This window comes from Cynoglossus semilaevis, chromosome 5 (genome assembly GCF_000523025.1).
Source record: "Cynoglossus semilaevis isolate Cse_v1.0 chromosome 5, Cse_v1.0, whole genome shotgun sequence".
NCBI classification, from domain to species: Eukaryota; Metazoa; Chordata; class Actinopteri; order Pleuronectiformes; family Cynoglossidae; genus Cynoglossus; species Cynoglossus semilaevis.
The window spans coordinates 16435615-16449222 of record NC_024311.1 but is presented as its reverse complement, the minus strand read 5'-3'; the positions used below and the strand labels follow the sequence as shown (position 1 = coordinate 16449222).

Genomic DNA, 13608 nt, shown 5'->3' with positions numbered 1-13608 from the left:
GCAGAGCAGATTAACCGGAGCCATTACCCCGACCAGCAAACACACACCTCCAGCAGGACACTGGCACCAGTGAGGGGCCGGTGATTATAGATGTAAAGACGGCCTGGACAACCTGGACACCGTCTGTCTCTCTGAGTGAAGTCCTCCTCCAACCATTGTGCTGCTCTCAGGTCTAATTTCTCTCTTCTCGTCCTCCTTCCTTCCTCTTTTATTATCATCTGTAGCCTGACAAAAATTGCCTTTGTTCCTTTTCTCTCCGTCGCTCAATTTCCAATGTGAGTCCATTTTTCTCTTGGCCATTAAACTAAACACGTTTCTTTGCTTTTTTGTATTTTTTAGAAAGCATTTCCTGTCTACGTAACAGGCCAGTTGGAAATATGAGCCATGACTGTTTTGAAAAATAAGCACACACCTGGTCCATTCACTAATATTACATACAGTACAGTCTTACAGGAAGCTGATGCGAAGAGGCTGAAGAGCCACACGTGGCTCAGGAGCCAAATTATATCTTGAACCTTAAAAACACCCATTCACTGACTTGAAGTCTGCAAAATATCCCAACGAAGGACAAAGTGTCCCCAACATTTTTCCATTTCAGTTTATTTCTCGTTGAGATCTTTTCACAGAGGTCAGATTGATCCCGACATGACGACTGTTCCCTCAGCAGATTGATACTCTCCATCCATCTGACAGCACAATCAGACGGTGGCAAACATCCGTGTTTATGTTTACTATAGATTAGTCACACACACACACAATCTCAGCCCCAGTGTAACTGTATGAATGTGTGGATTCAATTTAAACTTTTTGTTTGCTCGTCAACATATCTCAGAAGCATCTCAGAAGTTTTGGCTACGAGCCTCGTTTCACTGATGTACCTGTCGGGTTCCAAATTAAATTAAATTTAAATTTCCATGATGGAAATAAACAAACTCCAGTTCCGTTCTCTAAACAGCAACGATCTTATCATTCTGAACATTAAGCCTAAGCTGCGGTCAGTCTTCTGCAGCATACAGCACTGATGCTAACATTAAAGTGAAATATTTAGTTGAACATCGATGTGAAATCCATATAGAACATATAAGCCTGGCTCCCTGACCAACAGATTCAACTTTTTTTTTTTATCTAACCCAACTGTACTTTTAGCCTTCAGCTACTAAAAATATAAACAAAAACATATATATCTCCAGCCTTTTTTTGTTTACTTTCTTGGTTACAACCCGAGGCAAACATAAAACTTTATTAATTGGAGGAGACATTTCTTTAAGTTCAACATCAGCCTGGAGATGAGACTGTGGGTTGTTTTTTTTGTTTTTTTTTATGTGACAAGTTCTTTTGTTTTTTTTTTTTTTTATGTGACAAGTTCTTTAATTCTCACCAGTGAAATCTATACACAGAGCTAAGGCCTTCACAGTTTAGACAACATTTCTAGGTTTGTGAGTATTTTAATTTGAATTTTAAATGATTTATTCAGTAGAGAGAATCGATGGGTTTATATGAGACAGATTTCTCCTTGGTTCTACTTTTTTTCTCTCTAACACTGTACCAAAACTGGTACAGTGTTACTACAGATTTAAGATACGATAAAAAATAAATAAATAAATATGTATATAATTCTTTCCATGTTCACCAGTTTATATTTCACATGAATATCCAGGTTAAATAGTCTCATTTCTATATCAGATTTTTCTTCCTCTTTGTTTTCTAGGAATTATATCAAATTATTGATCTTGTCAGAAGTGAAGGGTGACATTTTTGGTCATCATTAGATAATTCAAACCTCACTGTAGGTCAGTGCTGCAGCTCACAGACAGACACCTACATACAGTGAACCCAACATTGACTGAACCTTGTCCTCTGGTCTTTGACTGTTGTGTTTCTGCCAGATAGTTAATAAGTGAGGAGCAGATTGATAGTCTCCACAGACCTGACAGCACAAACATCCACGTTGATGTTTACAGTAGATTAGTCACACCCACATACCATCTCCCGCGGCCTGAGAACAGAACGTAAATTACAGCCTGCTGTAACGGGAGGATTTCGTGGATTCAGTTTTTTACAGTTTGCTTTCTCTCCGGAAAATCTCATTTAAAAATAAGTTTGTCTTCGAGGCCTGTTTAACTGGACCGTCTCAAATTTAATTAGAAACAGACAAACCCAGGTAGAGATGGGATTTACAGCTGATATCATTTCTACAAGACGTCACGAAAATGAGAACAAATATTACAAATGGTGTCTCTTCAACAAATTCTTTTTTGTTATTTTCAAATGCGGTACGTGCTCTGTGTTTGGTTCATGCTCCTTTAAATGTGTACATGGTCGTCCCCAACAGCAGAGGGAGATCCTCGGGGACGTTTCTCCTCCTCATCAACCTTTGTACCACAGACACGGAGCTTCTAGTCTGTCAGAGCAGAGTGACAGGCCAGTCCGTGGGAGGGAGTCAAGTCCAAACCACCTTTAGTCACGGAGCAACGCCAACGTCCGATCGAGCACGTCGGGGAAGCGTGAACCCTCCCACACAGAGCAAAGCGATTTCATCTAAATAACAGTTGATTCAAGGATGGTGCTGAAGCTCGGAGAACTTCCTCCTCCAACGCTAAATTAAGAAATGGAGAATAGGATACAGAGAAATCAGCACTCATTGTACTTTCCTCTTAGATCAAAAGTCACTCTCTGACTCCCACGAAGCAAACACTGGTGCGATCCTGCAGTACATATACTGCATTCAATTCAAACCAGAATAATGCACTGAATTATTGAGGTTGCAGAGATTTCTTTCTTTCTTTCTTTCTTTTTTTTCCTTTTGGCAGAGCAGCCAGAAAGGTGTCTTTGGGTGACGTTCTGAACTAACTGGCTGAAGTGTGACCAGTAGTTACCTGACCCTGACATTATCAAGGTTTAGCATTCATTTACACCTTGAAGAAGAGCTGACCCTCTTTATAATACCTGTGAAACCAGGAGAGGGAACAGGAGAGTAGGTGAGTCATCTTCCTAAACCCTGCTGACTTAGGGAGCTGCTTTTCTTTGGAAATGAGGTCAACTTTCAACATTATCTAACAAGGAGTGTTTCTTCTAAAAGAGAAAAGAGAAATTTCTGCTTAAATGTTTTTTATAAAAAAAACTGTTGTTGTTTATGTCATTCGGGAAACATCCATGGCAACAGCCATTTTTAAAGAATAAAATCAGGGGACAATTAAAAGTCTAAATTACCATCATCATCATCATCACCATCATCATCATCACCATCATCATCACCATCATTATCACCACCATCATTATCACCATCATTATCATCACCATCATCATCATCACCATCATCATCACCCCCATCATCACCATCATCATCATCATCATCATCATCATCACCATCATTATCATCACCATCATCATCATCACCATCATCATCATCACCATCATTATCACCACCATCATTATCACCATCATCATCACCACCATCATTATCACCATCATTATCATCCCCATCATTATCACCATCATCATCACCACCATCATTATCACCATCATCATCACCACCATCATCATCACCATCATCATCACCCCCATCATCACCATCATCATCATCATCACCATCATCATCATCACCATCATCATCATCATCACCATCATTATCACCATCATTATCATCCCCATCATTATCACCATCATCATCACCACCATCATTATCACCATCATTATCACCATTCACATCACCATCATCATCATTATTTTTCCAAGGGAACACCAGGATAGAAATAGTTTCCCAACATGTTGCTGAAATCAAGCCGATGTTTGGAAACCTCGACGAGGTAAACAGGAAAAAAGGCAGAGTTCTAATTAAAGCAGCTCTGAAGCCAAAGGGCCAAGTGGCCTGAGTGTGAAGGTGGCATTTAGGATTAAAAAAAAAAAAGAAGAAGCAGAATAAAAGCGTGTGAGTGAGAAGATTTAATGAGAGAGGTTCTCTTTAGTTTCCTTCCTCTGTGGGGAGTGACCTTTCTGACTCCCCGGTGACAACATTCCCAGCAGATTTATTGGGCCTCTCCCTCTGTTACAGTGGAATGAAGAGAGGAGCTGTCTCACCATCCAGACACTGACCTTTAATTTGACACAGGCGGAGACAAGCCCGGTGCACAACGCCCGGCTGACCAGCAACATCAAATAGAAATGTGGAGCCATCGGCGGCAGAAATGAGTTGAAAGCCCGGGACCTTGTAGTGGCACCTTTGTTGATAGCCTTCATTTCCATCTGGAGCTTTGTGTGCAGGATAGAAGTGTGTGTGTGATGTAGTCTGGGTTTTTATACACACACACATACACACACATACAGAGTGGGATCAAAGAGGACGGAGGCTCTGACAGGTGTCCACCTGTCCACCAGTCAGCTGTTGTTTTTAATGTAAATTTGAGTCACCTCATGTCAAACACAGCTGAGAATTCAAAGAATAAAACAACGTTCCCTTAGAAAAGAAAGTTTTTTTAGAAAAGAATTTTTCTCTTTTTCTTGCTCTAGGACTGGATGAGGAGTTGACTCTGTCAGAAAGCTCGCCACAAAGACTAGCAACAGACTGTGGGTTATGAGAAAGACATGAAGCGCAATCCTAGTGAAGAGCACAACAGTGTACAACACAATATGATCCAGCAAAGAGATATATAGAAGTAACAAAAAAGATATATCTAACTTCTGTTTAAGTCTAAACAATCTTTCTTTGTGAAATTTCTGGTGAAGGTCTTTTGCACCAACCACTTTTGTTGCACAATGGGACAAAAATCAAGGCCCTTTGAAGATTTCAGAAATTCTGAACACAAAAAAAAAAGAGAATAAGAGTCTGTAGGTCAAACTGTTGAAAGTTCGATTCTATTCTATTCTAGCACATGCTAATTCAAAAAACATTAGTTGTTTCCTAATAAATCAGCACACGACACGTCTGTCCTCTCACTTAGTTTTTCCTACTTTCAACTACAAACTTTTGGTAAAAAACACTTGTTGTTTCTCGCCGTCTACTAATTTATTTTTCAAACCATTAATTAAATTCCGAAATCTTCTGAGAACACTGTGATGCACAGTCGGGCATTTTAAGCAGAAAACCACCAAATCAAATATTCCAGACAGATACTTTCTCTGAGATAATCCAACTCATTTACACTTTATAATCTTCAGAAAAATCGTAACCTTCCTGGGCACCGCTGCAGAGACGATGCCTTCAGGAACCCATGCGTCCAGATTAAACCGGTATACAGTAGCTGTACAGCGTGCAGGGCTGCGCCTGTATCAAACATACATGCTCCTCTTATCTATGAATATATGAATACAATTCTCTTTGCAGCACAAGGCACTAAATGCACAATTATGTTGCAAAATGTGAAACAATTACTCAACGCAGTTGTGTTGTTGTCGTTTCGTGTAGTGATAAATAAAGACGCCGAATTATCAAAGGACATATCTGCCTTTGTTGTCTGGCTGCATATTGTCTGGCACGCACGAGCAAATAAAAAAAGTTTGATGCTCGCGTTCACGGCCGTCCAGGGAACATATGTTGGACATCGTTCATAAAACATTAAACAGAGAGCAGTTCAGCAGCCGCTGATGTAACCGTGGACTCACTGACGCTGGGAGCGGTCATTTTCTGGAGCCACGCTACAAAATATTACTGATTGCTCTTTCAGCGTCCCCTTATGGTACTTAAGAGGTTCGAGACTGTTTCATTAGTTCCTGCGGCCACAGCCCCCGGTGAGCTGGGGGTTTGCTGTAGCCACTGAGGCAGACAGGGTTATATGTTTTCTTGATGAATGTTCTTCTTTAAAGGCTAGTCCACTTTTCAAACTAAAAAAAAAAAGAAAGAAAGAAAAATTCAAGTCTTGGGCGTAACCATTGGTTAGGGTGTTTGGGTGAATTTAATTTCAAAAGGTTAAAGAAATGTTAACACCGTTCAGAATTAAACATGAAGGTCATTTATAAGGCAAAAATATGTTGGATAATTGTGATGACCGTCCAGAATTACCATGGATTCCAACGTTTGCTATGTTAATTAAAGCTAAAAATGCTGCTCTGTGTTTGCTTAGAAAATCAGAGCTACATTTTTTCATATCATTCCATGTTTTAGTCAGTCATTTACGGCACTGTTATATTAAACATTTAACTTAAAATCAATTATCAAAAATATCTTTTCTACGCATGACTTTGCAAATCAATTATCAAAAATATCTTTTCTATCTTTTCTATGCATGACTTTACGTTGGTGTTGTTGGTGTTGTTGGTGTAGTGGTGGGCTTTGACTCACCTCAGTCTGAGACCCTCGCACTACAGCGTACAGTACAGATGTCAGAGGATCCACGCCTCTGTGACTGATCTGTTTTATTATTTTATTTATGACACAACAGTGGAGACGCTCAGGGACCGGGGTCAGGATTTTATGATTTTACTAATGTAAGTAGAAATCATCCTGCTGTCATGTGACATGTACTGTATAAATAAAGTGTCCTTTTCCATTAGAACTCCCACACGGTCCCAACGCCGCCATCCATCATCTCTGTGGTATCATGTATGGATCATTGACCATGTGCGCTGACTCCTGACCCTCAGCTTGTAGCGTTTTAGGTGCAGTCTGCTTCACCGTAACACGGAGCCATAACCGCTCAATATTAGCTCCGTTACAGCACGACGCCCTCGGCATCACATTTAAACTACAGTCGGAAGAAATGTGTCGCCCCAGTATTTGAGACGGGAATTTATTAGGGCTGTCGGGAGACTGAAATTTCAAATCTGAATAATCACAGGGTATCTGTAGATTAATCATGACCAAATATGCAAAAAAATATTTCTTTCTGTATAATGTCATAACAGCAAATTGTAGACTGAAGTCTGTAGTCGGTTTGTCTGTGAGTCCATTATTCTACCTTTGTGTTAAACATGTTAAAACGTAGAATCCCATTGATTTTACTGAAGCATGTGGTCGTCACGTCCATTTTGACAATAATCACAGGGTATCTGTAGATTAATCATGACCAAATATGCAAAAAAATATTTCTTTCTGTATAATGTCATAACAGCAAATTGTAGACTGAAGTCTGTAGTCGGTTTGTCTGTGAGTCCATTATTCTACCTTTGTGTTAAACATGTTAAAACGTAGAATCCCATTGATTTTACGAACTGAAGCATGTGGTCGTCCCATTTTGACAACGCCCATGAATGAATGAATGTTACACATATATAATACAGGTGGAGGATTAATCACCTGAGGCTTTGTTCTTTATTGATCCATCATCTCTCCTCTACCGTGATCCACTGATCTGATGGTATTTGTTTCATGTCTGGTTGAAGACCCAGCAGGGTTCAGGAATATTGACACAGTGACTGCTGCATGAAATACATCCCTGCAGCTGTGTTATGCACCAACACTCGGCTGATCGGACTGGATTACTCTCCCAGGCTGTGGTATCCTGTAATTAGGTTTATTTTGGGCTCCCAACAAAATGTTGTGGGCCCTCCGAGGTCACCTCGTAATAACGGCTCTGATGCTTTCAAAGGACCTGCTAGGAAAACAAACAGAGCTAAAAAAAACATCATTTATTTATTTTATGTGTTTTGTTTTTTGATTTCCCTGTGCCTGTTTTCCTTTTTTGTTTTTTAACTGCAGGTAAAACTTATTTTTGACAAGTTAAGCCAAAATTTCCCCCTGAGGGGGTTTAGTTCAATGAATAGATCAATTGATCAATGATTTTAATTAGCCAGCGACCAAAAATACAAAATCTATGTTGATTTCAAGAGGCAAATTATTTTTTTGAACTTCAGGAATTGGAGAGAGAAAAAAAAAGATTCCAGTGAACCATGAAAAGAGGTTTACTGAGTTATTTGGACTTATTTTGAGTCACATGTTACAGAGGGATAAAGAGAAGACAGTCTCTTAGGAAACATAACCTTAAGCTGTAAAAAAAAAAGGGCAGGCAGTAGATAAGCTGCCTAAATCTACTTGTGCCCCTGCTGGCAGCAATACTTCCTGCAACACTAAGCCATCAGTGTCAGAGGCAGAGGCTGGGTCTGTCTGACAAGGTCCGTGAACGTGAGTCAATATGGAATAAAATAACATAGAAATGAATGAACTCTACCTCAGCCGCCACTCCATTCTATTCTATTCTATTTTATTCCATTCTATGGTTCCACTGGGTTCATGTCGTCTTAACAACAAACCAGTGTCAAGTGACACTTGTAGTGAAGTCCAGAGCTCACAGTCGAAACACGACAAGTCAAAACTACATCTGAATCGTCTCACTGTGAGGAACTTGGTAAAGAACATTCTAGTCTATCATCGTCTTCTCTAAAACAGCTTGAGGCCCTCTGTCGTCAGCCGTCATCTGAACCAACAGACCACTTGTGTTGTTTTAATTTCTACACAGATTCAAAAAAATATGAATAATTGAGAAGCCAGTTCAGCCAGAGGCTGCTGTTAATTACCCCCATCAGGTCTGCTGCCCCTGGGATCAGGGGGCTGTTGACTGTCATTTAATCTGTGGACGCCTGAGGAGCTTCTGATGTGTCAAGCCTTCAGGAGACCCCACTGACCAGGACATCGATAAGGTCAGCATTAAGGTCAACCTTTAGCCACTAAACCTGGCCATTATAATCAATCTGCATTGACATCATCACCCCCTTGGGGGGGGGTGGTGGTGGGAGGGGCAACTACATTCCAACATATGGGCAAGTGCCATAACATGGAATAACAAAGGTTGGACGTCCTGTGTCCAAATGTAACTGTCAATGTCTCACTGTGACTGTGACTTCACCAGGGACAAATCTGGAGAACGTCAACGCTGAGAACTGTTCTGGAATTATTGATCTGATCTGATCTGATCTGTTCTGGTTTGTTCTGTTCTGTTCTGTTCTGTTCTGTTCCAGTACACACTACTTTACTCTCCTCTATTCTACTGTATTCTCCACGTTTATTCTAATTTTTTTCTACTTATCCGTTCTGTTCCAGTACACACTACTTTACTCTACTCTCCTCTATTCTACTGTATTCTACACATTTATTCTAATTTTTTTCTACTTACCCCAACTCTTATCCCATTCTATTCTATTCTATTCTACAATATTACGCAAGTTCTGAAAATCTTTTTTTTTTTTTCTGCTCATATAGTTCCTGCCTCATTAATTGAATTTTCCAAACACCTCAGACCCGGTTGATCACGGTCCAGCATCAGGAGCAGGTACTTTATTCCGATCATTCACACTAATATGTGTTTATATCCAAAGAGGGGTCGATCGTGCAGCTTCAAACAACATCAGTGAAACTCACTTAACCTGAGGGAAAATCCGAGCGTCCATTATTCTCACCTCGTCACTGCTGGGCATCAAAGGCATTAAAGCCGTTGTTGGCAGTATTTTTCTGCCATTATTGATCTGAACTGCCCCGGCCACAAAGCAGAGCTCGTCAGATGAGCGATCGCCTCGGGTCATGTGCCATTTATCATACCCTCATCTCATAATTTTCTAATGACACATGTTGTGTCCCCGCAGTGATTACAGTGATCTGCCAGCACATCCCAGTCACCAGTGTCTGATGGCTGTGTGTTTAGTGAGAGCGAGGGCGGCACATGTACGAGGCGTAATCATTTGTTTGTTTTAGGTCTGGTGATAGCAGATCCATCTTCTGGATGCAGAAAATTAAAGTGGAGGCACCAGTTAAATAACTCCATTAAATATTGATGAGCTCCATCAGCTTCACCAATCACCTGACTGGGTAAACAGACAAGCAATATCACCTTAATCCCAGCACGTGAGCACAGCGCCATCTGTGACCACGTGCTGCCGCAACGTACACGTGACAATCAGTGAATGTCACTGTTCTCTGAAAAAAAAAAACATTTCTCAGACAGCAATTACATGTACTACGGAGCAGATATGGGCAAACTACGAACCGGGGGCCTGTTACGGCCCATTTGGCTTTTTAACCCGGCCCGCCAAACATGTCCAAATTATGTTATTAATGCCTTAATTTCACCACTAGATGGTGTAGAAAAGGTTAAAAGCAATTGTTTTTAGCCTTGATGCTAATATACTTTTACATGTCACTGATCTTAATTCACACGAACGCACCATCGATCTGCCCCTTGACCCTGTCCAATTTTAGGACCCATTGTGTCCTGCAAGTCAAACAGTTCCCCCACACCTGTTCTATGGACACTGTGTCTATGACAACAACAGACGGTAAAAGGTGCAAAGGTTTCAGACACACAGCAGTCATTTTCAGGGAGAGAAAAAAAAAAAAGAGAGAGAATAAACTGCAGCTCGGTTGACAACTGGAAATTGCACAGGGTGGTGTGTGGAGGTGAGAGTGTGACTGAGTCCCCCGCCACATTTACTGCTGGAAAATTGAGGAATCACAGGCTGTCATAAGGTGTCACATCAGCCTTTGTTAAAGAAATTACTTCGCCGAGCTCTCTGATGCCAGGCCTCCCGGACAAATTGTCCATTTAGCGAGTGCAGACTAAATGGAACTGCATCTTCTGTATGTTGCTTGACTGACTCACACAAAAACGGGGAGAGGCAGATAGGAATACAATTATCCCAGAGAAACGTGTGATGTCTCATTTGAGATGTGCAGCCCTCGCTACAGAAATGACACGGTCACCGTTTTTCCCCAACGTCGGTCTCTATCAGCGACTTCATCTTCCGCTCAAAACTGACTTATCTGCAGCCACATGTTATAAACTGCCAGGCCTTACGCAACAGTGTAAATATTTCTTGAAGGCATGGGAAACATGGCTGTCGGAGATAGAGTATTTACTCACATGTAGCGTAGGTGTGGGTTTTGAGCAAACGCTCGAGCCTGGATCACCCGCAGGTTGCCATTCATGATGGTTCTGAAAAAAAAGAAGCAGATAGAAAAGAGATGAAAGTGTGAAGAGAGCAGCAGAATAAAGTCATTTATTTAATGCCAAGTGTGGGCACGGAGAAATACATCCTCACAGTATCACAGTGGAATGATCACATAACGGTATCAGGCCGGGTCGGATTCTATTTTTTTATTTTCTTGGTTTGTTCTTTTCTGTTCATCTTGTCGTGCTTGTATCTTTTGGCTAACACTGTATGTAAGTGTTTGTGATTTTAATAATTTATTTCAAAAAATATTCCTCACCTTCTGGGTAAGAATGACATTGTACTGCAGTATTTGCAAATACCGATATATACCCCACTCACAAGAGTAACATTGTACTGCAGTATTTGCAAATACCAATATACCCCACTCACAAGAGTAGATGTCTGTACTCATCAAGTAGTTTTATTATTATTATTATTGTTATTATTATTATTATTATTATTATTAATATTATTATTATTATTATTATTATTATTATTATTATTATTATTATTATTATTATTATTATTATTATTATTATTATTATTATTATTATTATTATTATTATTATTATTATTATTATTATTATTATTATTATTATTATTATTATTATTATTATTATTATTATTATTATTATTATTATTATTATTATTATTATTATTATTATTATTATTATTATTATTATTATTATTATTATTACTAGCCAATCACTGGCTAAGTTCAAATATCTATTATAAATAAATATACTTTATTGATCCCAGGCTGTGAAATGACAGATTACGTCATGTGATGGTTGATGTTACCATTGGTTACCAGGACCGGTACAAATGCTTTATTTTTATCAACAGACAAGGATGATGATCAGGTGATATTTTTATGATTTTCTAGCCTCAGTTATTTTTGTCTTCCTTTATACATATAAAAAAATAAGTTTAATTTTACATATCAAAGCCTGGCACCAATTAGAAGCTCTCCCTGACACACTCTCCTGCCTCTGAGTTTACCCAGTGAAACATACCGTATGTGAAATTAAAAAAATCTAATTTCTATGGGACCTCTGAGGAATACGCTCAAGAAATCCTACATTTCCCACTGCCCCAGTTTGGGAGGGAATCTTCTGGGCAACAATAGTAATGACTTTTTATCTTGTAATCACAGATTTCTCTCTCTCTCTCTGTCTGTCTGTCTCTCTCTCCCTCTCTCCAAAGAAGTCACAGACAACCCCAGTAAGTGCCTCATAACACAGTGTGCTTCTTATTACCAATGGTTGGTGCCAATTACCCTCCCACGGCCTCATCACGTCTGCAGTGTTAAACTGTGATGTGATAAACCTCTAAAAGTAACAATTATTCCTGTGTTATCACAGATGACCACTGGGGCTCTGATGAGGTTGTGATCTTCCAGGTAGGAAAGCATCGTTGGTGTAATGACGAAATATTGCATGAAGTCATCAGCGTAACCGGCTTTGATTTAATATTAAAGTACAATCAGGAGCCGTTAGTCGTTGTAGATGAAACACCACTAAGTCATGACTAAAGTCACTTCAGGTCATCGTGTGGCCCCTACAAAGATTTCACCAAAAAACCCCCACCTCAACAAAATATATACAGAAACATCAACTTCTAAAAGAAAATTATTAAAAAATATATGCTAGCTAACTATGAGCTAGCTCGAGCAGCTCGATAACAGGTGCAAACTGATCACGAGTGTTTACGTGTTGTATGGATCAGGACAAGCGGTTAAAAACAAACAAACATATATAGAGAGAGATAGAGGGGCCCCTCTAGCGCCCCCTACATTGAAAACCACTGTATTAAAGCATCTGAAAGTTACAATTATCGCCACAAAAACTAGATGGAGAGATAATTGGACATACAGTCAGGCATAATAACATGACACGCAAGCAGGTGGCTGCAGTTTTAATCGTGTCCAGAGAGCGGGGGGGGGGGCTGAGGGGGAGTCCACAGGTATTAACCGGCGATCCTTCAATCAAAAGCCCGATCTTGTAACTATGAGGCCGGGCTACACGCTGTTGTCTCCACCAAGAGATCCAATTACCTGTACCTGAACATTTCACGGTGCAAATGTGAAAATAATAATAATTTGTCGTGGCCCTGAAATTGAATCCACATATTTGACTCTAAAACCATGTCTGGAGGAGGTTTGAGGACGCAGGTTGTCACATCCCTGAGAACGGATGCATTTTAAGAAGGATTAAAGATCACCTGCTTTGCCAATGTTCTCTTTCTCCTGGCAGTTGCTACATTTTTTTATTTATTTTTTTTACTAATCCACATCCATATGTTAATCTCTCTTTATTATTCCCGCTGGGGTCTGGCTCTGGTTTTCACCCAAAAACAGCGGTTTCTTTTTGGTCCCTAAAAAGTAATTCTATGTAGCGACAAAATAAACAAAAAGTAATACTCTGAGCAAATGTTGACACCACTGTGAAATGATGTTAACATTACATATTAAGAAGCAAAAAAACATCCCTGAAGTACTTAGTTTTTTGTTGACGCTCTTTTCTTAATCAGATTTTTTTGCTGTTTTCTCCTTCTTTCTACTGTTTTCTAAGGCTCCTCCTGAAGGTTTACATTATCAAGACATTGACCATGAAAACATCTGCTGGTTATACTGTTTCATACTGTGGTGAATGTGTTGTAGGTTAAGGCACAGAAACTGTTGTACAATCCATTTACTGTATTTAAATGCAAATGTAAGAGGGATACTGTAACACTGGGTTGTGTTACAATGGTACC

At 39.7% G+C, this 13608-nt stretch overlaps 1 protein-coding gene across 2 annotated transcripts in view; it reads right to left on the bottom strand.

Annotated features, from left to right (window-relative positions):
* ntrk3b (neurotrophic tyrosine kinase, receptor, type 3b) overlaps window positions 1-13608 on the bottom strand; it is a 211612-nt gene that overhangs the window by 105954 nt on the left and 92050 nt on the right. For both annotated transcript variants that reach the window (XM_008310804.3, XM_008310803.3), the window contains exon 3: window positions 10782-10853. In XM_008310804.3, coding sequence (XP_008309026.2) covers window positions 10782-10853 — 72 coding nt within the window. The remainder of the gene's footprint in view (window positions 1-10781; window positions 10854-13608) is intronic.